This window comes from Spermophilus citellus, assembly GCF_964194105.1.
Source record: "Spermophilus citellus genome assembly, chromosome: 17".
In the NCBI taxonomy this organism is placed as follows: domain Eukaryota; kingdom Metazoa; phylum Chordata; class Mammalia; order Rodentia; family Sciuridae; genus Spermophilus; species Spermophilus citellus.
The window spans coordinates 5750726-5778474 of NC_138199.1; the positions used below are offsets into that span (position 1 = coordinate 5750726).

Below are 27749 nucleotides of genomic sequence, written 5' to 3' on the forward strand. Positions count from 1 at the left end.
AGTGGGGGGCAGGTCTAGAGTGAAGGAGGGAGACCAGTTTGGAGGTGGCTGTAGTCTCACAGCGGAGAGAAGATAGTGATTTGAATTAGACAGAAGGACACATTTTCGAGATAAAGCCAGGGCAAAGAGTTGAGAGTGAGGGAGAGGAAAGAGCCCAAGGGCTCCTCGGATGGTGACTGTGTCCTTGAGCCCCAGAATTGAGCCCAGAGCAGAGCCGAGCAGGGCAATGAATGTGGGTCCTACATGTTGGCCTCTCTGTCTCCACCTGCTGGCTGGTGCTAAAAGTGCCCTTAAGAGGGAGAAACTCAGAAACTGTAGGGTCCTAAGGCTGGAGGAAAGTCCCCAGATGGTGAGAAAGTTCCCCTACACGGTTGGCACAATAAGTGAGGCCGCATTCCCGGGGACGTCTCTGGAGCTGGGAGTCTCCCCTCCCTGGAGCAGGTCACAGGAGCTTTCTCTCCCCTGTTGATGTATCCACTAGGACTCAGTTATGAGCCACAGGTCTGCAGGAAGGCACGTGGAGGCGGGGGGGGGGGAGGGCAGAAGGTAGATGTCAGTGTAGTGGGGCAACAGTCCCTTTCTCCAGAACAGCTTCCACCCCAGGCAAGGCCCCAGCACCCAAGGGCTGCCTTGGATTCTCGCCCTCACACCTGGGGCTTCAGAACTAGACAGCCGGCGGCGGCGGGGGAGGGGAGGAACCGTGGGGGGCGGGGCGAGTCTCCCTAGAGCAGGGTGTGGCCAGTGGTCCAGATGGTCAGTCTGTGCTGGCCAGCCGGTCCTCACCGGGGAGAGTAAGATCCGCACTCCCTCAGCTTGGCTGAGGTTGACCCTAGGTAGCACTGGAGCTGGAGCTCGGAGCTCCGACTGAGTGGGGTGGTTCCTGCTGCTGCGCCGCTGTCACCACCAGCCGCCCCTCCCGTCTTCACTTCCTCTCGGAGCCCCCGCCGCCCCAGAGACTCGGGGATCCCAGCTGCCGCTGCCAGCCGACGCCACGCCCTGGCTTCAGCCTGCGGGGTAAGTTGGTGGGCCATTCCGGGGGGAGGTAGGAGGGGATCGGCCCCAAGCCTGACAATGAAGCCAGCCTGAAGCCAGGGTCTGTATGGGGCTCCCTCTCCGTGGACCTCCAAACCTCTGCCTCTGCTGCCAGTGTGTATGGGGTCCCAGGAGGGTCCCATGGTAGAAAAAAAGTGAAATGGGGCTGGACAGACAGCTGTTGCAGCTTGGGCTTAGGAATAGTGGGTTCTATGAGCCAGGATTGGTTTGGGGACATAAACTCTAGGCTGCTTGGTTTGTGGCTCGAGTAAGACGCTGGTGTGGGCAGAAAGATGGAGGCTCAAACTGCAAGTGGAGGCTGCCAGACAGGCCCTGGCCTTCCCTGGCTACTCTGTGGAAAAGCCCCATTCAGGTCCTAGAAGGCACTGGGAGCCCAAAGCTGTCTGGGAGTGGGCCCAGGCCCTGCAAGCAGCAGCTCCGTCCCCTGTCCCCTTCCCTTCTGGGCCCTCCTCTTCTGTGCTTCCTCTTGGCGGACTCCTACCCACTTCTCTCACTGCTTGCTGTCTTCCGACCCAGCTCTGATTCTTTTCCCTTCTTTCTACTTCTGCCCACTGGGGATCAGGGGCTCCGGGACCCTAACTGGCATCCCAGTTCCCGCCATGTGATAGAGGCTGTGGTTTCAGTTTTCCTGTGAGGGTGACATGGCTGTTGTCAGCTGATCTCCCTAAGCCCAGCCCAGTTGGGAAGGCAGAAGGCGCTGATCAGCCAAGGAGGGGCTCTCTGCCCCATTCTGAAGCCCCTAGAGAGATGACATTTTCATGTCCCAGACATGAGTCAAATTGAAAACATAGATGGACCCTGAGAGAATCTGAGAACTGAAGAGGAACTTCATGGTAGAGAGTGAGATGGTTTTAGACCTGGTTCTGCTAATCACTGATGGCCTTGAGAAAGCCACTTCCCCCTCTGTCCCTCAGTTTCCCTGGGAACAAATTAGGGGCTGGATGGACCGGTGGCTTTCCACTTGGTTTCCTTAGAACTCTTCCCTTCTGTGGTGAGGAATTGGATGTTCTGCTCCATCCCAGAAGCTTCAGTTTTATCTGTGGTGAATATTGTCCGCCAGTAAGATGTTGGGTAAAAGAATGGGTTGTGGCCTCTCAGATGTTAGGAAGTCCCAGAGGGAAGTTGGCAACAGCCATGGCTCTTTTTGTGGGACTGCATCAAAGAGGTGGCCATGTTGAGTCCCTGGGCCGTCCTTATACCCCAGGGCTCCTCACTCCTCTTGGGCTCTTCCCTTCTCCTTTCCCACTCACTTCCCCTCCTACAGGGCTGGGATCCTGTATTGTAGATCTACAGACTTTCAACTTCTAAACCTCTTCTTCTGCAGGCTCCAACCAGACTAACCCAGAACTGGGCTTCAAGGAAGAAGGGACCCCTGACATCTCCATCTCCACAGAAGTTCCAATTGGTCTGAGCAGTCTCCTTCCTTCAGGATGACCTCACCCTCCAGCCCTCCAGCTTTCAGGCTAGAGACATCAGATCAAAACCAAGAAGATGGTGCTGAGGTGGACAGAGGAAAGCATGGGCCTCCCCCCATGGAGTCACCATTCCAGGGCGAGGATCGGAACTCCTCCCCTCAGATAAAAGTGAACCTCAACTACCGAAAGGGACTGGGTCCTAGGTGAGGCCACAAATGCAGATGGGGCAAAGGGCCCCCCACTCCGCTTCTGCAGAGCACCCCAATTAGGCTCAGTAGCCAGCCCAGCACCGGTGCCTCTTCTGTACGGCTTAGCTCTGATGGCTGCTGGGCCCCAGAGGGGGACCTTCACTCTGTTCTCTGGGGTTTGCCATTCCCACCACCCTTCCTTCTCCTATTCACCAACCCCCCCCTTTTTTTTTGGTATCAGGGATTGAACCCAGAGGTGCTCTACCGCCAAGCTAGATCCCCAGCCCTTTTATTTATTTATTTATTTTGTGGTGCCAAGGATTGAACACAGTGCCTTGTGCATGCAAGGCAAGCACCCTACCAACTGAGCTATGTGCCCAGCCCCATTTTTTTAAATTTATTTTTTAGTTGTAGTTGGACACAGTACCTTTATTTTATTTATTTTTATGTGGTGCTGAAGATTGAACCTCAGGGCCTCGCATGTGCTAGGCGAGCACTCTACCACTGAGCCACAATCCCAGCCCCACTATTTTTTTGTTTTGAGACAGGGTCTGGCTAAGTTGATGAGGCTGGTCTCAAACTTGTGATCCTCCTGCCTCAGCCTCCCAAGTCGCTGGGATTACAAGCATGCACCACCACACCTGGCTACCTTCTTAATTCTTGGTCTTCTGCTCTCTGAGGTTATCTTTTTCTTCAGAGGGACACATTCTTCCAGCTCCAAAGTACTTAACCTAGCTATAAAATCCTCCAACCCTGTCATGGAACCTGTGGGATATATTAGGATCTCCATATATACTCCATCCAGGGACAGAGGCAAGGATATCTGCAAGTGTCCCAAGCAATTCTTGGGTTTTGTCCCAAAGGATGAAACTGTCTCCAGGGGATGTGGACCTAGGGGACTGAGGATGATGAGTTTCTGTGCTTTGATTTTCCTGTGGTCTCTCTGCTAGTTAGACTGTAAGTCCAGGGGTCCTGCTTTCAGTCCTGCTAGGAGTCAAAGGAAGCTGCACCTGGCATAACCCTTAGTGTGAGTTTTACCCCATGAGGCTGGAAAATCCACATGGGCTGGGCAAGACTGCCAGGGAAACCCCTTCCTCCCTCTTCATGCCTGAGGTGTGGCCACCAGCCTTGCCCTCCCAGGCTAGAGCCCCTGTGCTGTTTGTGCTGGAGGACCGTGATCCAATTCAGCACCAGGAGAGGATACCTGGGACAGTTTCATCCTTCTGGAAGTAGTATTGCTAGCCTGATAGAGAGAGAATGGGCCCTGCAATGTCCCCTGAGCTTCCCTACCCTGTGATGCTACTCTGGTGGCAGAAAGTGTCCAAAGGGTCACTTTTGCCAGCCAGACTGCTCACCCTACTCTCAAGCCAGCCGTGGAGTCATTATAGCCATGTTGTGGCCATGTGATCTGCTGGGGGAATGATAGACATGGGACCAGGATGAGGCAGACTGCAGCTTCCTGGTGTTGAGGAGGCCGAGGCTGGTTCTAATACCATCGTGACAGATTCCAACAATCATCTTATTCATCAGAGAATCATCAGCCCTTATGTGGTTTGACTCATTCCAGGAGATGGTAAGCTGTGGCCTGAGGGTTCCCAAAGCATCAAGTAGCCCTTGTACGTTGGTTATCACTTCATATCTCCCAATCATGGTTTCAGGCCTCAGAGGTATAAATATGGACATGGCCCCATGCCCTTTCCCCTTCTTCATCTACTAGATTCGAATGAAGTAGGAAGTTCCTTCTGGGGAAGGTAGGAGAGATTTCCCAGAAGTGTAGTTTCTCAGTAAAACTCTGGTCAGTGACTGATACATTTGCAGGGCTGGGTCCGTGTGTTACTCTGACTATCTCTGGGAAACCTCCTGCTAACTAAACTCTCTTTGGGGTCCAGAATCTGAAACTATTATTAGATAACCCCTGTGAGAGACTTGGCTGTGCACTCTTATCACTTTGGGCAAGTTCCTTCACCTCCTTGTTTGTCTAATGGAGAAAAGAGTGATTCCTTCTAGAAACTTCCCCATTTTTCTTTCTTTTTAACTTATAGGCCTGGAGTGGGGATTAAAAATGCAGAGTACTCTAAAATCAATCGATATGTAGTTTCTGAGAGGAAGAGGGAGATTTTCTCCATTCCTTCTTCATTTTTATTTTGTGGTGCTAGGGATGGAATCTGGGGCCTGAGGCATGCTAGGCAAGCACTCCATCACTGAACCACATCCCCAGATGTTTCTTCGTCAAGGTCACTAGTGCATGAAGCCACCATCAGTCTTTAGGTGCCTCCTGAGACCCTGTCCAGAACTGTATAAAAGTTCTAGACTATAAGTTGTGTGCACCAAAAGATTCTGTAGGATAATGACTCTGAAACATCAGTGTTCCTGGCCTATGATACACAGTTGATGCTGAAATTATCAGTGATGATTAGGGAGTCCTGGGGATGCAACAGATTAATGCCCCAACAGCAACCCCCTTCCTGAGCAATTGGGGTCACCTTGGTCTGCCTTAGAAGGCAGAGGCCCTCAGAAGGGATCCCATTCAACCTGGGGTGAGCAGTGCTTACAGGACTCCCTGGGATGGGGGTATTTCTGGTGGAGGGGAAATGGCCCTTCTCCAGGAAGAATCATAAACTACCTCCCCCACAGCCAGCCAGACCCAAACCGCTTTGATCGCGATCGACTCTTCAGCGTGGTCACCCGAGGTGTCCCTGAAGACCTGGCTGGGCTACAAGAGTACCTGAACCGGACCAGCAAGTACCTCACTGACTCGGAATACACAGGTAGATCCTGCCCTGTGGCCACCTTTGGGCTCTGGTGTCCTGTGGGCTGAGAGCTGCACTGAATGAGTGGGCCTGGACCATGATCAGGATCAGAGAGGGGAGTATTCTCCACAGCTCTGCTAGAATGACTGCTGAGGGCCCTGCAAATAGAACTGACTGGAGACAGGCCCCTATACAGTTCTGGCCATACCTCCTGCCCCCACCCTACCCCACCAGGCTCCCAACCTGTCTTTGCCACTCAAAGTCCATTTCAGTGGCTAAGTGGCTACTCAAAGCTCTCTCTCTCTCTCTCTCTCTCTCTCTCTCTCTCTCTCTGTTTAAAAGAGCAGCATTATTGAGATATGTAATATACATTCTTCCCCTGCTGCAGAGCATCTTTGCTCAGTGTCTGAATATCTTTATTGTTTGGACTGATTAGAAAAATAACATATGTACACTCTAGAAGATTAGGACAGTAAGGAAATTTATGAAGTCAAGGGTAAAAACAATTTGTCATTCTGGGCCCCCATTACTGGCTTGCAGCATATCTTTTCAGACTTTCTTAGAATGCCAGGTATATATTTATATAATTGGGGCTTTGTCATATGTGCTAATTTGTAATGTGTTCCCTGCATACTTAATGCATCTTATATGTCTGGTAGCACTTTCCATTTCAGTACATCCCTCAGTCTGATGATTGAAGATTGAGTTTTCCATTGTGTAGATTTACCACAATTTAGTTAACTAATTTAAAAAAGTTGGGGCTGGGGATGTGGCTCAAGCGGTAGCGCGCTTGCCTGGCATGCGTGTGGCCCGGGTTAGATCCTCAGCGCCACATACAAACAAAGATGTTGTTGTGTCCGTCAAAAACTAAAAAATAAATATTAAAATTAAAAAAAAATTTAGTTGTAGATGGACACAATATCTTCATTTATTTATTTATTTATTTTAATGTGGTGCTGAGGTTCAAAACCAGTGTCTCGCTGAGCTACAACTGCAGCCTCTTAACTCATTTCTTTTTGTTGGCTATTTAGATCATTTATAGTTTTTTTTCTTGGCCTCAATTTCCAGTGTGCCAGGCCCTCTGGTGCTAAGCATTTTGTTTATTATTATTCCTTTGGGTCTTTACAATAACCCCCAAATATCCCCATTTTTCAAAGAGGAAAACTGAGGTTAAGAGAGGCCAAATGACTTGCTGGAGGAGACAGAGTTATTAAGTGGAGGGGATCACCTACAAATTCTGCTCTGAATGTTCTCATGGATATACTATGTTGCATTTGTGATGAGTTATGTCTTAGAAACTTTGTTTTCAGAAAATTTTTTTCATTTTTTTTTTAAAGAGAGAGAGAGAATTTTTAAATATTTATTTTTTAGTTTTCGGTGGATACAACATCTTTATTTTATTTTTATGTGGTGCTGAGGATCGAACCCAGCACCCCGAGGCGAGCGCATTACCACTAGAACCACATCCCCAGCCTTTCAGAAATTTTTGTTATACCTGTTGATTTTAATATCTGTTGCCTGGAGGGTTTTTTTTTTTTTTGACCCAGGATTGAACCCAGGGGCGCTTAACTACTGAATCACATCCCCAGCCCTTTATATATATATATCACATCCCCAGCCCTTTATATATATATATATATTTTTGAGAACGTGTCTTGCTAAGTTGCTTAGGGCCTCTCCAAGTTGCTGAGGCTGGCTTTGAACTTATGATCTTCCTGCCTTAGCCTCTGGAGCTGCTGGGATTATAGGTGTATGCCACCATGCCTGGCTTGTTTGGAGTCTTAATACTCTGCTACATAACCATGCTCCCACCAGTAGTATACAGAAATAATCTTTTTTTTATCCTCCCATGGGATACTTTGGAGCCTGGGCTTGCTGCACATTGGCAGGCAGCCCAGTTGCTCCGGTTCTGAGCACTGTGTGCCCCTTCCACTCCCTTTTTCCCACAGAGGGCTCCACAGGGAAGACATGTCTGATGAAGGCGGTGCTGAACCTTCAGGATGGAGTCAATGCCTGCATCCTTCCATTGTTGCAAATCGATAGAGACTCTGGCAATCCGCAGCCCTTGGTTAATGCCCAGTGCACGGATGAGTACTACCGAGGCCACAGTGCCCTGCATATTGCCATTGAGAAGAGGAGCCTGCAATGTGTGAAGCTCCTGGTGGAGAATGGGGCAGATGTGCATGCCCGTGCCTGTGGCCACTTCTTCCAGAAGAGAAAGGGAACTTGTTTCTATTTTGGTGAGTGAACATTTCTTGGATACATTGAGGTGTGGAGGAGGCAAGTCCTTGTTCAAGTTCACATAGTTAGTCTGTGGCAGAACTGGACTTAAACCCACATGTGTCTGACCCTGATACCCTTCTTCAAACCACTAGGCTGCCTGCAAAAGCAAGGTGTCTTAAGAAATGTTTTTTTTTTTTTTTAAGAGAGAGAATTATATTTATTTTTTAGTTTTCGGTGGACACAACATCTTTGTATGTGGTGCTGAGGATCGAACCTGGGCTGCACGCATGCCAGGCGAGCGCGCTACCGCTTGAGCCACATCCCCAGCCCTTAAGATATGTTGTATCCTCATATAGCTGAGGAGGAGGCTCAGCATGCATCAATCCCAGGCAGGGAGGACAGGCGGATGCTAGCATTGGCCTGTGTCAAGACTTGACTGAGGAATCTGGAGATGTAGCTCCGTGGTAGAGTGTGTGCCTAGAACACAATAAGGCTGTGGGTTTGATCCCAAGCACTGCCAAAAAAAAAAAAAAAAAAAATGGATTTAATCAGTCTGAATTAAGGGACAATGTTCTGGGTTCTTGAAAAGAATAGTGTAAGAGGCAGGGGAGAGAGGACCTTGGTTGGGTGGCCTGAGGCCCAAGCTGACCCCTTCCCCATCCACAGGTGAGCTGCCTCTATCTCTGGCTGCTTGTACTAAGCAATGGGATGTGGTGACCTATCTCCTGGAGAATCCGCACCAACGTGCTAGCCTGCAGGCCACTGACTCCTTGGGGAACACAGCCCTCCATGCCCTGGTGATGATTGCAGACAACTCTAAAGAGAACAGTGCACTGGTGATCCGCATGTATGATGATCTTCTCCAAGCAGGGGCCCGCCTCTGCCCCACTGTGCAGCTTGAAGACATTTGCAACTTGGAGGGCCTCACACCCTTGAAGTTGGCTGCCAAGGAGGGTAAAATTGAGGTAAGCTGCTGTCCCCCTCCCTGTTGTCTCTCTCTTTCTTGGAAGCAGCAGGACTCAGCCAGAAACATCTGTGGAAAGAGCCTGAGTGGTAGACCAGAGCACTGGTCATTCCACTTTTCAATGAAGCGTTCCTATCCATAAGAAAAAATTTCAGGTTGAACCTTAGTATTAGTTTACTGTCACTGTGACAAAATGCCTGAGAGAATCACCTTAAAAGGTAGAAAGATTTATTTTGGTTCACAGTTTCAGAAGTCTCAGACTATGGTCCCTTGGCCCTGTTACTTTGAGAAAGGCAAAACATCATGGCAGAAAGCATATGATGGAGCAAAGCTGCTCATCTCATGGTGATCTGAGAAGCAGGGAGAGGGGAGGAACCAGGAATCCAGAATCCCTTTCAAGGGCTTATAGCAACCTTCTTCTTCTCTGTAGGCTCCGCCTTCCAAAATATCTACCACTTCCCAATAGCACCACCTGTTGGTGACAAAACCTTTAAAACAGGAAACATCGGGGACATTTCTTAAATGTCAAATTTATGCCAAATCAAAACAACCTTCAATGTGTGTGTTTATTTATACATTATAAGCAGACCAGTCAGTCAATAAATTGTGTTGTAAAACATAGGGGAATATTTTTAGTTGTTTGGGTTTCTTTCTTTCTTTTTCTTTTCTGTTGAAGTACTGGGGTCTTTCAGATGCTAGGCAAGTACTCTACCACAATACCCCCAGCCCTGAGTTTCTTTTCTTTTGGGACCAGCAATTGAACCCAGGGAGAAACGGTCTTGCTAAGTTTCTCAGGGCCTCACTGAGTTGCTGAGGCTGGCTTTGAACATACGATCCTCCTGCCTCAGCCTCCCAAGCCTCTGGGATTATAGGCGTGAGTCACTGCACCCACCTCCCAACTCTGGGTTTCTTACTAGGAGACAGTCTTTTGATATCCTTTGCCTCCTTTGCTATTAGATTTACTATTATATTTTCTTCATATTGATTGGTAACCATTCTTTTTAATGGACTTAGTATTTTGTCTATTACAGTGCTTGCAATTTTTCCTCCCATATATTTTTTTTAAATTTGGAGTTGTAAATGGACATCATGTCTTTATTTTATTTGCATTTTTTGCTTGTTTATAGCAATTTTATTCATAACTGCCAAAACTTGGAAGCAACCAAGGTGTCTGTCGGTAACTGAATGAATACATGAACTGTGATATATCTTGAGAATGGATATACTCAGCACTCAAAAAATAATCCATGAAGACATGAAGAGACCTTAAATACATATTTCAGATTATTTTAAAATACATGTGTATGATTCTAAATATAAAGCATCCTAGAAAGGGCAAAGTTATGACAGTAAAAAGATCTGATTTATAGAGGCTTGGCGGGAGGAAAAAACAGGTAGAACTGAGGGAAGGAGCATAAGGTCCGTGAAGCAATCCATGAATTATCATGCAGAATGTTGGATACATGTCAAACCTTAGTCAGTGGCCAGTGTGGTGGGGGCCATAATCCCAACTACTTGGGAGACTGAGGTAGGAGGATTGCAAATCCAAAGCTGGCTTTGGCAACCTTTTTTTTTTGGGGGGGGGCGGGGGTTACCAGGGATGCTTTAGCACTGTGCCACACCCCCAGTCTTTTTATTCTTAGACAGGGTCTTGCTAAGCTGTTGAGACTGACCTCAAATTTGCAGTCCTCTTGACCTAGCCTCCCAAGTCTCTAGGATTACAAATGTGTATCTCCAACCCCCAACCAGTCTCAGCAATTTAGTGAGACCCTATACCAAAATAAAAGATAAAAAGGGCTGTGGATATAGATTAATAGTAGTGTTTTCCTGGTTCAATCCCCAGTAACACACACCACACACACACACACACACACACACACACACACACACACGGATCAAAATCATAAGATGTTCAACAAAAAGCATGAAACCAAATATACAACTGGGGTGTAGCTCAGTGGTAGAGTGCTTGACTACACGTGTGAGGCCCTGGGTTCAATCCTCAGTGCCACATAAAGATAATAATTCATTATAATTACAGATAATAACTCATTATAATTAGTTAATAATTAATAAAAGGCCGGGCTTGGTGGCATATGCCTGTAATCCCAGTGGCTCAGGAGACAGAGGCAGGAGGATCTTAAGTTCAAAGTCAGCCTCAGCAATTTAGCAAGGTGCTAAGCAACTCATGAGGCGCTGTCTCTAAATAAAATACAAAAATAGGGCTGGGGAGGTGGCTCAGTGGTTGAATGCCCCTGAATTCAATCCCTGTAACCCCACCCCCCACCAAAATTAATAATATACCAATACTGACTCATCAATTAAGGAATGTACCACACTAATAGGACATGTTAATATTAAAGCCAGGTGCAATAATGCACACCTATATCTCAGCTACTTAGAGGAGGCTAAGGCAGGATTGTAAGATCAAGGGCAGTCTCAACAATTTAGTGAGACCCTGTCTTAAAATAAAAATAAAAAGGGGCTAGTTTTGCTGGCAGTAGTGGTGCATGCCTATAACCCCACGATTAAGGAGGCTGAGGCAGGAGGATTGCAAGTTCAAAGCCAGCCTCAGCAACTTAGCGAGACCCTAAATAACTTTGGGAGAACTTGTCTCAAAATTAAAAGGGCTGGGGATGTGACTCAGTGGTTAAATCTCCAGTACCAAAAAATAAACAAACAAACAAAAAAAGAGGCAGAGAGTTAGGGTTATAGCCTAGTGGTAGAGTGTCCCTGGGTTCAATCTTCAGTAAACACACACAAAAAATTAATATTAAACGCATCAACTGGAGAAGTATAAAAGAACTCTTTTGCTCAGTTTTCCCATAAACCTAGCTCTGCCTTAAAAAAAAAAAGTATAGTAATACTTGAGTCTGACACAAATGATCAGGAGACACTGAAAATGAAAGACGGTCAGGAACCAGCCCAGCAATCATCAGGCTGTGTGATGATTTACCTATGGCTCTCCACCACTTGTCCTGGGAGGGGAAGAGGAATATTTGCAAATTTATGTCCTGTTTGGGGGCCAATAATAGGAAAGCAAAAAACTTTTTGTCTGTTTCTTCTCAATTGCCTTCAGATCAAAATAGTACTTTAACATTGCTTAAGGTGGCACCTTTTGGTATCCTACAATGCATTGCTTTTTCTCTCTTGTTATAATTAATCCTATCATCATCATCTTATTCCTTTTTACACATTCAGGGCATAGCAGATTATCTTCTAGTCCCGAGGGTGGAAAAATACAGGCTGGTAACAGGAAGAGGGAAATCATCCTCTTGGGAGTGTCAGGGACCCAAGTCTGACCTGCATGGAACTGCAGGTGAACCCAGCCTGCTGTTTCTGCAGAAAGAAATTGGCCATGGACCACACTCCACCTGACACCAGAGGTTTGCATCAAAAAGGCCTCCAGAGAAATAGAGTTGGGACACAAATTCACAGCCTTGCGCTGAGTGGCTGTGGCAGCGATCCTTGCCCAAGATGCCCATATGGACTCCTGAGCTGAATTTACCACTTCAACCATGTTAGTCTCTTCCTCTCTTTTAACCTTATCACGACTTTCCTGAAGCCCTGCTGTCTTGACCACTGCCTTCCATTTCCTGGAAACTGGCTTCAATCTGGCCTCCTGAGATGTTTCAGGAATATCATATCTTTGTTCAGGGTATGCATGCTTCTGTAGCCTCAAATAAACCTCTATTTTCTGGCCATCAGTACTCAAATTGTTGGCACCATTTTCGCAAAGTAACCCCGAGAAACCTTATTAATTGGAGGCAAAATGGTCGGCAAGGGAAGGGATGGTATTTTACAAGAGGCAGAGGGTTAGGGTTATAGCCTAGTGGTTATAGCCTAGGTAGGTTTTGTTTGAGGAAGGCAGACTTCGTGTTTGATTTCCGCAGTTGAAGAAACACTTGTTTCCATTGGCTATTCTTGTTCCTCTGTAACTGGGACCAGTGTTAAAATCACATTTTCCTCATCGAATTGCTCCTCAACCAAGTTCTTCTCAGTGACCCTGTCATTTGAGCCTGACATTTCCAGGAACACCGGGAGAAGGCAAAGGCAGCAGGGCTCAGGACAGCCATGCCATGTGCGCCTTCTTTTATTTATATTTTCAAAAATATTTGTTTTTTAGTTGTAGTTGGACACAATACTTTATTTATTTTTATGTGGTGTGAGGATCGAACCCAGGAGCCTCACACGTGCTAGGTGAGTGCTCTACCCACTGAGCCACTACCCCAGCCTCCATTTTTTTTTTTTGGAAAAATTTATGGTGGGCTGGGGGTGTAGCTCAGTTGGTAGAGTGCTTGCCTCACATGCACAAGGCCCTGGGTTCAATCCCAGCATAAAAAAAAAAAAAAAAAAAGTAGGGTCTGGGGTTGTGGCTCAGCAGTAGAGCGCATCCCTAGCACGTGTGAGGCACTGGGTTTGATCCTCAGCATGAAATAAAGAAATAGATAAACAAACAAATAAATAAATAAATGTATATAAAAAAGAAAAATTTATGGTGTGTTTTTTGCCATCCAGAATGTAAGAGTTTTATATTTATAGCTGGGCATGGTGGTACACACTTGTAGATCCGGCTACCTGGGAAGTGATGTGGGAGGATCACTTGAGCCCAGGTGTTAAAGATCCTGGGCAACATAGCAAGACCCAGTTTCAAAAAATAAAACAAGGGTTGGGATGTAACTCAGTGGTAGAGTACTTTCTTAGCATGCACAAGTGCACAAGGCCTTGGGTTCAATCCCTGATACCACAAAAAAATTATGTCTGCATGTATAATTAAGATTTTATTTAGTTTTACTATTGTATTGCTTAATTCCTTCCACAAGATTTTATATGTAATATGATTATTATATCATTATATTCTGTATATAATTATATAGATTGTTACAGGGAACTGTTACATAATTTTATATATTATAAAATAATAGTTGTATGTAAAAATTATATACAATAGCACATCCATATCTGCATTTTCTTTCAGACTTTTGCAGTTCCATTTTTTTATTTTTATTTTATTTTTTTGGTACTAGGGATTTAACTCAGGGGCAACTTACCACTAAGCTACAACCCCAGCTCCTTTTTTATTTATTTATTTATTTTTTAAAATAATTTTTTTTTAGTTGCAAGTGGACATAATATCTTTTTTAAAAAATTTTATTTATGTGGTACTGAAGATCAAACTCAGGGCCTCACACATGTTATATGAGTGCTTTACTGCTGAGCCACAGCCCTTCATTTTTCATTTTGAGTCTGGGTCTCACTAAATTGAATAGGGTCTCACTAAATTGTTGAGGCTGGCCTTAATTGTGATCCTTCTGTTTCAGCCTCCTAAACCACTGGCATTATAGGTGTGCACCACTGTGCACACCTGCAGTTCCATTTTAAATGCCTAAAATTTGATTTATCTAGATTATTATTATTATTATTTGGTAGAAGGAATAAGCATGATCCACCTCTCATTTTTTTCCTTTCTTTCTTTCTTTCTTTCTTTTTTTTTTTTTTTTTAGCTTATTAGTATTTGAACCTTTAAAGCCCTCACAACCTTTGCAGTTATACAGGGCCAACACTTAGAAAGTAGGCATTTTTTAAAGGTGAAGATAAAAACATCCTGATAAAAAATAAAAGGTGTGATTGTGCAGTCCTGTAATCCCAATGAGTCAGGAGGCTTGAAAGTTCAAAGCCAAGGGCTGGGGATGTGGCTCAAGTGGTAGCGCGCTCGCCTGGCGTGCATGCGGCCCGGGTTCGATCCTCAGCACCACATGCAAAGATGTTGTGTCTGCCGAAAACTAAAAAATAAATATTAAAAAAAAAAAAAAAGAAAGTTCAAAGCCAAGCCGGTGGCAGTGGTACACGTCTGTAATCCCAGTAGCTCAGGAGGCTGAGACAGGAGGATTGCGAGTTCAAAGCCAGTCTCAGCAATGGTGAGGCACTAAGCAACTCAGTGAGACCCTGTCTCTAAATAAAATACAAAATAGGGCTGGGGATGTGGATCAGTGGTCGAGTGCCCCTGAGTTCAATCCCTGGTACCCCCTCCCCACAACAAAAGTTCAAAGCCAGCCTCAACAATTTAGTGAGACCCTGTCTTAAAATAAAATATAAAAGAGGGTGGTTAAAGATAAAAATAAACATAAATAAAAATCTTTTTTTGTTTTGTTTTGGTATTGGTGGTTGAACCCAGTGGTGCTCTATCTCTAGTTCTTTTTATTTTTTACTTTGAGACAGGATCTTACTAAGTCACCCAGACTGGCCTCAAACTTGGAATCCTGCTGTGCCTCAGCCTTCTGACTACCTGGGATTACTGTACATTGAAGTTTTAATACTTTTTTCCTGCCCTCCATGTTCCCCGGAGTGCCTGCTTACGTGCCTCTCAAGTGACTGAAATCCAGGGTGTGCCCTCCCATCTGTACCCTCTTTCCCCCATTTCTCATTTGTGAAATCAAATTGTTTCTTTTCTTTTTTTTCTTTTAGTACTGGGGATTGAACTCAGGGCACTCACTGAGCCACATCCCCAGCCCTATTTTTGTATTTTATTTAGAGATAGGGTCTCACTGACTTGCTTAGTGCCTTGCCTTTGCTGAGGCTGGCTTTGAACTTGCGATCCTCCTGTCTCAGCCTGAGATTACAGGCATGCACCACCACACACAGGCCTCAAATTGTTTCTTAACTGTTCAGGTTCGGGACCCCTTTCTATTCTGTTGAAAGTTCTGTACTCTGACCACAGAAGTGCATATACATGTATATGTGGACTCCATCTAAGGAGTTCAGGAAAGAGGGACAGGAGGGGGGAAGGAAGAGCCTCGCTGGCCGGCAGGCCCGCATATCTGTGGAAGGGTGGGCATGAGAGCTGTCCTGTGGCTGAGCGGGCATGACGTGTGGAAGAGCTAAGACACACAAAGACCCATGTATGGAGCGCCAGGAAGGCTGGGGTAGAGAGACAGGTGGGAAGGAGCCATTTGGGGACTCCAGGGGGTGTGGGAGCCTGCCCCGTGCCTCTGCAGATGGTGGGCATCTCTGCAGGGTGTTGGTTGTTTCCCAGCCTTGACCCAGGATCAGTACTGGGAGTGGGTCCAGCAAGCTCATGGGGCTGTCCTGCAGATTTTCAGGCACATCCTGCAACGGGAGTTCTCAGGACTGTGCCAGCCCCTTTCTCGAAAGTTCACCGAGTGGTGCTATGGGCCTGTTCGGGTGTCACTGTATGACCTGGCCTCTGTGGACAGCTGGGAGGAGAACTCAGTTCTGGAGATCATTGCCTTTCACTGCAAAAGCCCGGTGAGCCTATGGGGATGTGGGGGTGCCTTTTAAAGGGCCTGGCTCAAATCAGGGTTGCCTCATGGACCACACCTGCCCCATTCTTGTGCAAGTGGGGTTATAGCTTCACACCCTGACTCTGGCTGCCAGGCCCGAACTTATTCCACACTTTAAATCCTACCCAACCCGGGGATCATGCCAAGGTCTTCTAGAGGCAACTATTGAGGTCTCTCTTATTGACGAGCACTTGCTATGGAATGGAGGATCAGGAGGGCTGGGGTGGAGGCAGGTGGGGAGGGAAGATTTGGGACTCACAGGTGGTGTGGGACCCCACCCCCACCCCTACTCCTCTCCATTTCCCTTGGCCCTTACAGGTAGCCTGACATGAAGTGGTCGCTCTGTCTATACCTGCTATCTATCCATCCCCTGTCTCTACCTAAACATGGCTCTCCCCTTCCCACCCCAGCACCGACACCGCATGGTGGTTTTGGAACCACTGAACAAACTGCTGCAGGCGAAATGGGATTTGCTCATCCCCCGGTTCTTTTTCAACTTCCTGAGTTACCTGATCTACATGTTGGTCTTCACTGCTGTGGCTTACCACCAGCCTGCTCTGGAGAAGGCAAGGGCAAGGAGGGAAATGTTCTGGGGGAAGCCTACTTGAAGCAACCCTGGAAGAAAATGGGCAGGGACCCCCATCCTACAAGGGATAACTCTGAGGCTTAGGTGGCTTGAGGGATATACCCAAGGTCTATGGAGGCCAGCCTCTTAGAACTAACAACAATAATAGTAGTGAATACTGATCCAGTGCTCACCATATGTGCAACTGTATTCTAAGTGACTGACATGTGTTAAAAAGTGAATGCTCACAACATCTCTCAGGGATAACTAATTATTATCATCCTCATTTGGGGAAAGGGAGACACAGAGAGGTTAAGTAATTTTCCCAAGTTCACACAGACTGTAAGGGGTGGAGACAGGATTTGAAACCAGACATTCTGGTTCCAAACCCCACATTCACAACCACTATATAACGTGCCTCTCAAGTGACTGGAATCCAGGGGTGCTTGGTTGGAGCCCATGTTCCCTCTCTGTAGTGGAGTCTCAGCATGGTCTGTCAGCCATTAGGGGGAGGATCCAGGTCCCAGGTTCTATCAGCGTGTGTGTATCTTCAGCAGGCCTTCCTCCCGCTGAAAGCGACAGGTGGAAACTCTATGCTGCTGCTGGGCCACATCTTGATCCTGCTTGGGGGAATCTACCTCCTCTTGGGCCAGGTAAGGGCTTCTGCCCATCTCCCCACCCTACATCACTTCCATATCCAGTCCTATTCAGACCAGCCAGCCCTACCCCAGTTGAGGGCCACAGGTGCTGGTTCTGTCTTCTGGGGCCTTGGTACTCATCCTGCCATGCTTTTTGGGATACCTGAGGGATAGCAGATGGCTTCTCTGATTTCTTGGTAGTGAAGGCTCTTCTCCCCTGGGAATCAAACTGAAAGCCTTTGCCTCTGGGTCCCTTAGCTGGCTGGGGTGTTCCTTGCTTGGGGAGCACAGAAGGCCGATGGCAGGTGGAGCTTAGCCCATCTTCTGCAGGAGGACATCTTTAGTCAGAAATGCTTCAATCTGGGGCTGGGGATGTGGCTCAAGCGGTAGCGCACTCGCCTGGCATGCGTGCGGCCCAGGTTCGATCGTCAGCACCACATACAAACAAAGATGTTGTGTCTGCCGAGAACTAAAATGTAAATAAAATATTAAAAGAAAAAGAAATGCTTCAAGCTTTTCAGAGTCAGGATGAAGCCCAAGACATGGGACCTTCTCAGAGTCAGTAGGATGCAGGCACCAAACCCAGGTTGGCTGGAGTACAGGGTGCGCCCCAGGAGGCTAGGGGTGGGAGAAGGAGCACTCCTTAGGTCCACTTGGGCTCTTCATCTAGATCCACAAGCATCAGGAGGCCTATAGAATTGTTTGGTATTTACAGGTGGCTGCTCTTCTTTTTCTTCTTCTTTGTTTTTGTTTTTGGTGCTATTGGGGATTGAATCCAGGCGTGCTCTATGACTGAACCATATCCCCAGCCCCTTTTATTTTTTGAGACGGAGTCACGCTAAGTTGCTGAGGCTGGCCTTAAACTTGTGATCCTCCTGCCTCAGCCTTTCAAGTACCCGGAATTACAAGCGTGTACCACTGTGTCCAGATAGCTGTTCATTTATATATTTGCACAGGGGATTTAATCCAGGAGTGCTTAACCACTCAGCCACATCCATAGCCCTTTTTATTTTTATTTTGAGACAGAGTCTTGCTAAATTGCTGAGGCTGGCTTCCAATTTACGATCCTCCTGCCTCAGCCTCAAAAGTCACTGGGATTATATGTGTGTGTCACTGTGCCCGACTATTTATATTTTTGGAAATGGGGGTCTCATTAAGTTGCCCAAGGCTGACCTTAAACTCCTGGGCTCAAACAATGCTCCTGCCTCAGCCTCCTGAGTACCCATAGTTGCACAATACCATGCTCAGCTAAGGCTTATTCTTTTTAGTAAGAAGGTTGAAAGCTATCTAGGTTTTCAGGATTCACGAATCCCTTCCAAGTCAAAGCTACTGCCTTCACCACTAAGGTGGGCTGGTCAGGTTCCCACAACAGTGTGCATGGCACAAATAGGGAGCTGGGATCCAGGCCCTGAGGGGCAGCCAGACTGGGTCTGGGCTTGGAGAGTAACTTTCACACCCCTCTGTCTTTTTCCATAGCTGTGGTACTTCTGGCGCCGACGTCTGTTCATCTGGATCTCCTTTGTGGACAGTTACTTTGAAATTCTCTTGTATGTGGCATCTCCCTCTCCCCTGTTCCCCTACCTCCCAGGTCTCTGAGGTCTGGGAGAGGCTGTTGTGGCAGAAGGTGCCAGGCTGGGCCCAGGAAGTTCCTAACATGAGCTAGACTTGGGAGTCCTGATTGCCACCCAGTTAGGGCTCCTTTGTGCTCCTCTCCTTGTAGATGATGACTGTGATTGTTACCTTTACTGAAACCGTGGATCCTCCGACTCTTTCCTTGTAGTGTCTCACTTAATCCTCAAAGACACTCTATGAGTAGGTGCCATTGTTGTTATGCGCATCTTACAGGGGAAGGAACTGAAATCCACAGAGGCTGAATAACTTGCCTAAGAGGGAGGTCAGGTCCTGTTGGGTCTGGTTGCAGATGGATGGCATCCTGTGGTGGGAGAGGCAGTAGTGGTCAGTGCTGGCCAGCGGGAGTTGGGAGAATATTGACAGATGGATGGGAAGGTAACCCAGATCTTGCCCCCCTATAGTCTGCTCCAGGCTCTGCTCACGGTACTGTCCCAGGTGCTGTGTTTCATGGCCATCGAGTGGTACCTGCCCCTACTTGTGTCCTCGCTGGTTCTGGGCTGGCTGAACCTGCTTTACTATACACGTGGCTTCCAGCACACAGGCATCTATAGCGTCATGATCCAGAAGGTGAGAGAAAGGTAACCCAGGGGCAGCCAGACTGGACAAAGCTGGCCATCACAGCCCAGTGGGACTCCCATTGTCCCCAGCATCCGGAAGCCTTCCTCCACAGATAACCTGGGCAGAAGAGGGCATGAGTGTGTCTGCTGTGAGTTGTTCACTCAGTCACTCTTTGAATGTCACCTTAAGCAAGGGCATGTTTGCACACACCTGCTCCAGTCTGCATACATAGACATGCACACACGTGTGCTTAGAGGTATTACACATGGGCTGGGCACATGTATCCTTCTTCATGAAGGAACAGAGAATAGGCACATACACTCATCTGTGTTCTGTGCCCTGTGACATGAGGGCATCTGCATGTGTCTGTGTCCATCCAATTTATTCCTCAAACATTTAGGGAGTGCTTGCTATAGGCCAGGCCCTGCTCTACATGTTGAGAATATTCAGTGAACAGAACAGACAAGTTGTTACTCTCCTGAAGCTGACAGTCCAGTGGGGGAGATGAAAACACTAAGAAAATTACCACAACTGAGAACGCCACCAACTGCTAGATTTTGTGAAGGAAATATGGAGGACACTGTGACAGAATGTGGAACAGAGGATACTTGAGAGAGTGATGGCTTCTCCCAAGAGGTGGTGGTCAAGTGCAGACCTGAAAGTGTGATTCAGCCACCAGTGTTGAAGAGGAAGGATCCTAACAACAAAGGAAAAGGGGATGAACAAACAGAGCTTGAGACAGAGCCAGGAGGCAGGGAGGGCCCGGGGCTTTGTCCAAGGGGCTTTGTTCAGGGGGAGGAATCTGAAGGTTCCTAGAGGGTTTTTTTTTGTTTTTGTTTTTGTTTTTTTTTTTTAACAAAAATAAACGAACAACAACAACAAAACTTTATATAAAGTAGAGGGCTGTGGCTGTGGCTCAGTGGCAGAGCGCTTGCCTGGCATGTGTGAGGAACTAGGTTCAGTCCTCAGTACCACATAAAGATGAATAAACAAAATAAAGGTATTGTATCCATCTACAATAAAATACTTTAAAAACCTTATAAAATAGACCTAACATAAAGTTTACCATTTTAACTTTTTTTTTTTTTTTTTGGTGGATGGAACGTACGGCCTTGTACACACTAGATAGGCACTCTACCATTGAGCTACATCCCTATCCCTTTTCATTTTATTTTATATTGAGGTAGGGTTTCACTAAGTTGCTGAAGGTCTGACTAATTTTCTCACACTGGTCTTGAACTTATGATCTCCTGCCTCATCTTCTCAACCTCATACATCACACCTGGCTCATTTTAACTTTTTTTTGTTTTTTTATGTACCAAGGATTGAATCCAGGGGCACTTAACCACTGAATCACATCCCCAGCCCTTTTTATTTTAATTTTTATTTTGAGACAGGGCCTCACTAAATTGCTTAGGGCCTCGATAAGTTGCTGAGGCTAGCTTTGAACTTGCGATTCTCCTGCCTCAGCCTCCTGAGTCGCTGGGATTACAGGTGTGAACCATTGCATTCAGCTCATTTTAACCTTTTTTTTAAAAAAAATATTTATTATTTGGCGTAGATGGACACAACACAATGCCTTTATTTTTATGTGGTGCTGAGGATTGAACCTGGGTCCCGCCCGTGCTAGGCAAGCGCTCTGTCACTGAGCCACAGTCCCAACTCTCATTTTAACCATTTTTTAAAAAATGTTTTTAGTGAAATTTATTTATTTATTTGTTTGTTTATTTACTTGTATGTGCTGAGGATCAAACTCAGCGCCTCACATATGCTAGACAAGCACTCTACCACTGAGCCACAATCCCAGCCCCTCATTTTAACCATTATTATTATTATTGTTTTAGTTGTAGATGAACACAATACCTTTATTTCGTTTTTATTTTTTAAATTTTATTTATTTATTCATTTAGTTGTAGATGGACACAATAGCTTTATGTATTTATTTTTATGTGGTGCTGAGGATCAAACCCAGGGCCTCACACGTCTAGGCAAGCGATCTATCACTGAGCCACAACCCCAGCCTCTCATATGATAATTCGGTTTAATTTTTTGCTGCTGAAGGATTTTTGGTAGGAAAATGATTCAATCTGAGGTAGATGTTTAAAAGACCCTTCTGCTCAGTGTGGCTACACAGGGCCTGTGTATGCACTTGTGTGTGTGTGTGTGTGTGTGTGTGTGTGTGTGTGTGTGTGTTATACACGGGGACCGTGTTTGTGGGGTCTGGGATCATATGTAGTGAGTGACCCAGCCACCACTCACCTCCTGACTTGTGTGTTCCAGGTCATTCTGAGGGACCTACTCCGCTTCCTTCTGGTCTACTTGGTCTTCCTTTTCGGCTTTGCTGTAGGTAAAGGCCCTTTCTGGTCCCCACCTCTCCCCCACCCTCCCTGCGCACATTCAGGCTGCGGTTGGCTGGTCTCAGGCTGAGGATCCCTCTCCCACCCTCCCACAGCCCTGGTGAGCCTAAGCCGTGAGGCTGGGGACTCTGGAACCCCTGCAGGAAATAATGCCACCGAGGTAGCTCAGCCTGGGACAGAGCAGGAGGATGAGGCAACACCATACAGGGGCATCTTGGATGCCTCCTTGGAGCTCTTCAAGTTCACCATTGGCATGGGTGAGCTGGCTTTCCAGGAACAGCTGCGCTTCCGTGGGGTAGTCCTGCTGCTGCTGCTGGCCTACGTGCTGCTCACCTACGTCCTTCTTCTCAACATGCTCATTGCTCTCATGAGCGAGACCGTCAACAGCGTTGCCACGGATAGCTGGAGCATTTGGAAGCTGCAGGTGCCACAAATGAGGCTCCCCCCAACCCCCCCTCTGAGTTCTGTGTTCTTGCTGAGGGGTGCCCAGGACCCTGCTGAGCTTGGTCCATCCCACTGGAGACTGTCCAGGGCCCTGCACCTAACTGAGTGGGCTGAGCTCAGCAGGACCAACTTCTGGACTCCCTCATTCATTCCTTCCTGAGTAGGGTTGTTGTGAGGATAGGATAAGCTCAGAGATAAAAAGTGCTCAGGACAGTGCCTAGTGGGTGGTCAATGTAGTCATTTTCATTATTATTATCTAGTATTTATTTTCTTTTTCTCTTTTTTGACTCTGAGAATTGAACCCAGGAACGCTTTATCACAAACTATATCCTTGATCTTTTTTTGTAATCTTTTTAAAAATATCTTTGCTTTATTTATTTATTTATTTTTAATGTGGTGCTGAGGATCAAACCCAGTGCCTCATGCATGAGAGGCAAGCACTCGACCACTGAGCCCCCTTTGTTTTTGTTTTTTTTTTCTTTTTTTTAGTACCAGGGATTAAAACCAGGGGTGCTTAACCACTGAGCCACATTGTCCAGCCCTTTTTTATTTCTTCAATTTTGAGACAGGGTCTTGCTAAGTTGCTTAGGGCCTTGCTAAATTTCTGAGGCTGGCTTTGAACTTGCAATCCTCCTGCCTCAGCCTCCTGAGTTGCTGAGATTATAGGTGTGTGCCACCATACCTGGCTCAGTCCTTTTTTTCAGTCAAAAAAAAAATTTTTTTTTTTTAAATATTGAGGCAGGCCTTACTTAGTTGCTGAGGGTATCATTAAGTTCCTGAGGCTGGCCTTGAACTTGTGACCCTCCTGCTTCAACCCCAAAAGTTAGTGGGATTACAGGTGTGTGCCACCACGCCCAACATTATGTAGTCTTTCTTTCTTTCTTTTTAAAATATTTTTTATTTTTTATTTTTTTCAGTTGTTGATGGACCTTTATTTTATTTACTTATATGTGGTGCTAAGAATCGAACCCAGTGCCTCACACTGAGCCACAGCCCCAGCCCTAGCTAGTATTTCTTGACTGCCTATTATTAGTAGGTAAAGTGGGCTAGGAACAGTTCTTGGTAGTACACACACAGCAAAGAATAAGACAAAGCCCTTCCCTCACAGAGCTCTCATTCTGTGCTCCTAATAGGTAAAGTGGGACCATTTGGTTTACAAATGGGGAGACTGAGATTCAGAGAGGTAATCAGGCCTTGGAGCTGGATTTGAATCCACATGCTTAGTGGGCTTTGGGTTATACTATAAATTGCTGTGGGGTATATTCCTAGTCCTCTTGTCCTGTGTACCTTTCCCTCCAGTGTTCCAGGCTGCTCTTTCTGATGCATCCTTTATTTCTAGAAAGCCATCTCTGTCTTGGAGATGGAGAATGGCTACTGGTGGTGCAGAAGGAAGAAGCAACGGGCAGGTGTGCTACTGAAAGTTGGCACCAGGCCAGATGGCACCCCTGATGAACGCTGGTGCTTCAGGTAAGTGAAGTGGGCAGGGAAGGGTGGGGGCCTTGCTAATCCAGCAATCCTTAGGGCCCACTAGCAGTGTAGGCCAGTCTTACTCTCCTGAAAGCCAGGAGACAGCTGCCAGTAGTCAGGTCTGGTGGGAGAGGCAAGGCCCAGGAGTGCCAAGGGATTGCATCTGGGCAGGTTGGATCAGGGATGCTGGATCTCACAGTCCCCAGATTGCCACTGCCTGTGGTTCTGCCTATTTGGCCGTCTGCTTTTCCTAGTGTCTTAAACTGAAGGCCCTTCCCTGGCGACCCCTCACCCCAGCCAGAGTGTGCTGGGGTTACAGGCACACTAGCCTTCCCCAACTGGGCTGGTCCTCCAATTTTCTCAGCCTGATCTTGAAGATGTAATCCTTAAAATGGAGAACAAGCCCTTCCATACTCAGGGAAGGCTGGAGCATCTGGAGAGGGAACCTGGAGACAATGCATAGCATGAGGCAGCCGTTGAATGGGGGTATAGGATGAAGGGTTTATGTCTGAGAAGCAGCCACAAAAAGGCCCCAGAATCCAGAGCACAAAGACACACCTGATCTCAATTCCTCTTTAGTTGCTCTGTGCAACCCAGGCTGCTGCGAATAGCTGGAAAGGAGGGATGGATACCTGTTCCTCCACGCAGGCACCTGGCTCTGGGGACTTAGTCTAGTAGCTACAAGGGCTGTGCTCCTGGGGCGATGTGGGTGGCCCAGTGCCTTGTGGGAGAAGGGTAGAGAAATCTCATTCTCCTCACTATCCCTGGGTCCATGAGAGTTTCTTCATAGTTCACCCACTTGGGGGTTCAGCCCCTCTCTGGGACAAAGCAGCCTGGACCACTGTATTCCCAGAGCTCTCTGTTGCCTGCAGGGTGGAGGAAGTGAACTGGGCTTCGTGGGAGCAGACACTATCCACAGTGCGTGAGGAACCATCGGAAGGCAATGCCCCTGGTGAGTAGATGTGGGGCTGGAGCCCCTGCCCTGGGGCATGTGCACATGTGTGCATCTTCTGGGCCACACAGCCTTGGAGGGTCTGGGTTGGGACCCTGAGGCCTCCTCCATGGCTGCTCTGCAGCTGCACTCCATGCCTGCTCCTGCCACAGCGATTGCCCCCTGAAAATGGTACGTCTCCTCCTTTCTACTCCACTTCAACTCACCTGCTGACCTGTTTTCAGGGAGTCACCTGGGGAGCTCTTAGTGATTCCTCCAGCCCAGCCTTCTCCCTGCCTCACTCCCATGTTCTCTTCTTGTTGGGGTTGTAATTTGCCCATCCAGTTGGTTATTAAGGATCTGCTGCCTGTCATGCTTGGCTACAGCCTGGGGGCCCAGCAGGGGCACAAGTTAGGAAGAGCACAGATGGCATCTCCCTGGGCTCTTGGGGCATTTTCTAGTATGGCAGGCCAGCTTTCGTGAGCTTTCCCCTACTACATAAGCCTCCATCCCCTTTTACCCCAACCCCTTCACATCCTGGGAGAAGCCATTCCCTTTCCCTCACCTCATGTCTGAGGTCTTCATCCTCTCTGTTGGCAGAGGATGGTTCCTCTGGTTCCCACCTGGCTGACTCAACGCCGAGACGGATTGTCTCCTTCCACCTCAGAGGCCTATTCTGAGGATTAACTCTCTACATCCTGTACTTTCTTTCTGGAACTTTCAAGAGCTCTCACCTTGTCTTCTGTTGGCTCATCTTCTCTCCTTTCTCCTTTTCTTTTCTGAAGAATGTCACCCGCTTGTGCCTGTGGCCCCAGCCCCCTCATCCCAAACAGCTTCCCTGAGTCTCTCATGAGCCTTGTAGGGACGCTCTGCTGGTTTCCCAGCTCCTGGCCCTCACATGCCATTAGTTTTCCTTTCTACCCTCTTTTTGCACCGCCCTTCTTTTACTTCAATACTGAGACTTTGAGAGTCATCTTGGCCTTCATTTTGCCCCCAACATTCCACACCTGTCTGTTCTCAATGCAAACTTGACATTCTCAACAGGAATAGCCTTGGGACTACCTTATTGGGCACACTCTCCACACCCAGGTGGGAGGCCTTGAAGGTCTCTGCCCATTCTCCCCTACATTCACCTGGAGTCCTTGATCTTTCAGGCAGCAACTCACCCCTGTGCCTCTGCCTCTCATTTACCCTGCTTCTGCATGGGTGGCCCATCCTACAACCTGACATTCAGACAAGTCTTTCTGCTTCAGGTTTATTGCATGCTTTTTCTACTAATGTAGACAAAACTCCCCATAGCCCATAATACACAATACCTCCCACTGTCTGGAGGCCACACTCCTCAATATTGAGGTCAAGGCCCAATCTAATCCATTCCCCACACCTCTGTCCACGTGGCAGCCACTTGGGTCACAGACTCCTTGTTCTCTGGTTCACTTGGACATGTCTCTATTGGAAGTGTTCGTCTGCCCCTCTGGATGTCCAAACCCATCATCATCCCAACATAATGTGTCTCCTCTCTCCTCTGAGCTCTCTAAGCTCCTAAACCATTTCTGTCCTGCTTGTTAGCATGTCTCACATGTTCTGTTTTTGAAACATGGCCTGTGACCTCAAGGGACTTTAAGCTTCTGGGGGGGGGGGTGATCCCTGACTGGCATATGACAGGGCTTCAGGAAATTCTTATGGAAGTAAGGAGGCAGGGAGAGGGACTGTCCCTAAGGTGTGATGGGCTTTCATGAAACACTGAGATCCCTTCCCATTCCTGGCACTTGCCTCCTGAGGATATACCCAGTGGCGAAGCCACAGTGTTCCCTATTCTGTTTTACAGGTTCCATGAAGAACCCCATTCTGGCTTCCCAACCTGGGGAGGATCATGCCTCAAAGGAAGACCATCTTCCTCTTCAGGTGCTTCAGTCTCACTGATGGTCCATATGCAGGAGGCCAGCAGGATAGAGTGAAGAATCTTTCCAGCCACACAAGCTTGCTCTGGGGATCTTTAATTTTCTTGGCATATATATATATATATATATATATATATATATATATATATATATTTTTTTTTTTTTTTTTTTTTTTTTTTCACAACCAACTCTACTGGAAACATTATTATTGAGCAACGTTGCTGGGGACTTTGGTTTAGTAATATCTGCATGTCTCTTTCTGCCTCTGGGTATAGGGTTAGACTGATCCCACTTTTTCTTGGGATCAGTCTAGCCCAGAAACCCTTAGCTACTCCCTTCTGCCCTCAGTCCTGGGATTGTCCTCTTCTTTGGGGCAGGCTACTGGCTGAGGTTCTGTGCCTGCTGTCATGGCAGCCACACACATCCCCCTTCCTCTACCAGACACCCATTAAATCCACTTTTAAGATGTCTGACAGTCTCCTTTGAGCTCTCTGGTTTAGTTCAGGATCTGAATTACTGCTTTCTCACCCACTTGAACTTCGTGCTCAATTTCATTCCTTAGATATTCCTAAGACCCAAGACAAACATGTCATCCCTGCACTTTGTAGGCCTGAGAGGTTCCCAGGGTATAGAGAGTGTTGTCTCAGGAATCCTCAGCCTTCCACGACTTTGCCTATGCATTTCCAGACACATCTTCCCTTATATTCCTGCTGCCTGCCGGAGAATGTGGTGAAAAATCAATTTTCATCGAATTTTTCATGCTGGTTGAGGGACCTTGTGTTTGACCCCTTGACTTGGCTGTTGCTAGAAGTCTTCCTCTCTCTGCCCCTCTCCATTAAAACCCTATACTTATTTCTGAGATTAGCTCAAAAGTGCTGTCTCATGATTGCCTCTGCAGTTCTTTCTGTTATGCTCGAATTCGGGACCCCCAAAAGACCACCAGAGACCCAAGATCAATGTAAACAGCAAAGAGGTGTTTATTGCGAGCTAGCTCAGTCCTCCGCATGCACACAGCAACTGGTGACACTGAGAGGCCCCGAGCCCAGGGTTTGCAGCAGTTTTATACATTCTTTGGAGAAGGCAGGGACCCCCAAGTACATCATAGCATCTCTTAGCAAATCATCACACATCGCGGGAAAATCAAATAACAACTCTAAAACATGATTAGCACATTCACTGGTGGAAACAAGTTGGGTAGGGGTGATTGGTTACTACAAGAGGGGGATTTATTTGAACTGATTGGTTTAAGCCAAGAAGGGTGTTTGTGCTGAACTACATGGTTTCCCAACATCATAAACTACTGGGAGGGTCATCTGGCATCCCAGATATTTCCATGTCTCATGCTGATTGGTGGCTGCTAGG

At 47.1% G+C, this 27749-nt stretch overlaps 1 protein-coding gene and 1 pseudogene across 4 annotated transcripts; one reads left to right on the forward strand and one right to left on the reverse strand.

Moving 5' to 3' along the window:
- The first annotated feature begins 694 nt into the window (after positions 1-694).
- Positions 695-26512, forward strand: TRPV2 (transient receptor potential cation channel subfamily V member 2). 3 transcript variants are annotated; one of them, XM_081271836.1, is made up of 15 exons: positions 695-1014; positions 2378-2671; positions 5291-5424; positions 7356-7646; positions 8296-8594; positions 15686-15859; positions 16305-16460; positions 17017-17112; positions 18574-18644; positions 19131-19296; positions 21568-21634; positions 21740-22068; positions 23428-23555; positions 24428-24507; positions 26315-26512. In XM_081271836.1, the coding sequence occupies exons 2-15, from the start codon at positions 2484-2486 to the stop codon at positions 26407-26409; spliced, it is 2274 nt and encodes a 757-aa protein (XP_081127962.1). In that variant the 5' UTR covers positions 695-1014; positions 2378-2483; the 3' UTR covers positions 26410-26512. The 3 variants fall into 3 exon arrangements, with proteins under 3 accessions (XP_081127962.1, XP_081127961.1, XP_081127963.1); XM_081271835.1 differs by having other exon boundaries at positions 698-1014; positions 17014-17112; XM_081271837.1 differs by lacking the exons at positions 695-1014; positions 2378-2671 and adding an exon at positions 2679-4229 and having other exon boundaries at positions 17014-17112.
- Positions 11813-12379, reverse strand: LOC308636426 (developmental pluripotency-associated protein 2-like; annotated as a pseudogene). The gene has a single exon. The product of its transcript is annotated as a developmental pluripotency-associated protein 2-like (transcript).
- Positions 26513-27749: the final 1237 nt, after the last annotated feature.

Coding starts and splice junctions, on each gene's coding strand:
- TRPV2 (XM_081271835.1), top strand. CDS start 2,484: ATGACCTCACCCTCCAGCCCTCCAGCTTTCAGGCTAGAGACATCAGAT. Junction 8,595..15,685: donor CCAAGGAGGGTAAAATTGAG/GTAAGCTGCTGT, acceptor GCTGTCCTGCAG/ATTTTCAGGCACATCCTGCA. Junction 17,113..18,573: donor TCTACCTCCTCTTGGGCCAG/GTAAGGGCTTCT, acceptor CTTTTTCCATAG/CTGTGGTACTTCTGGCGCCG.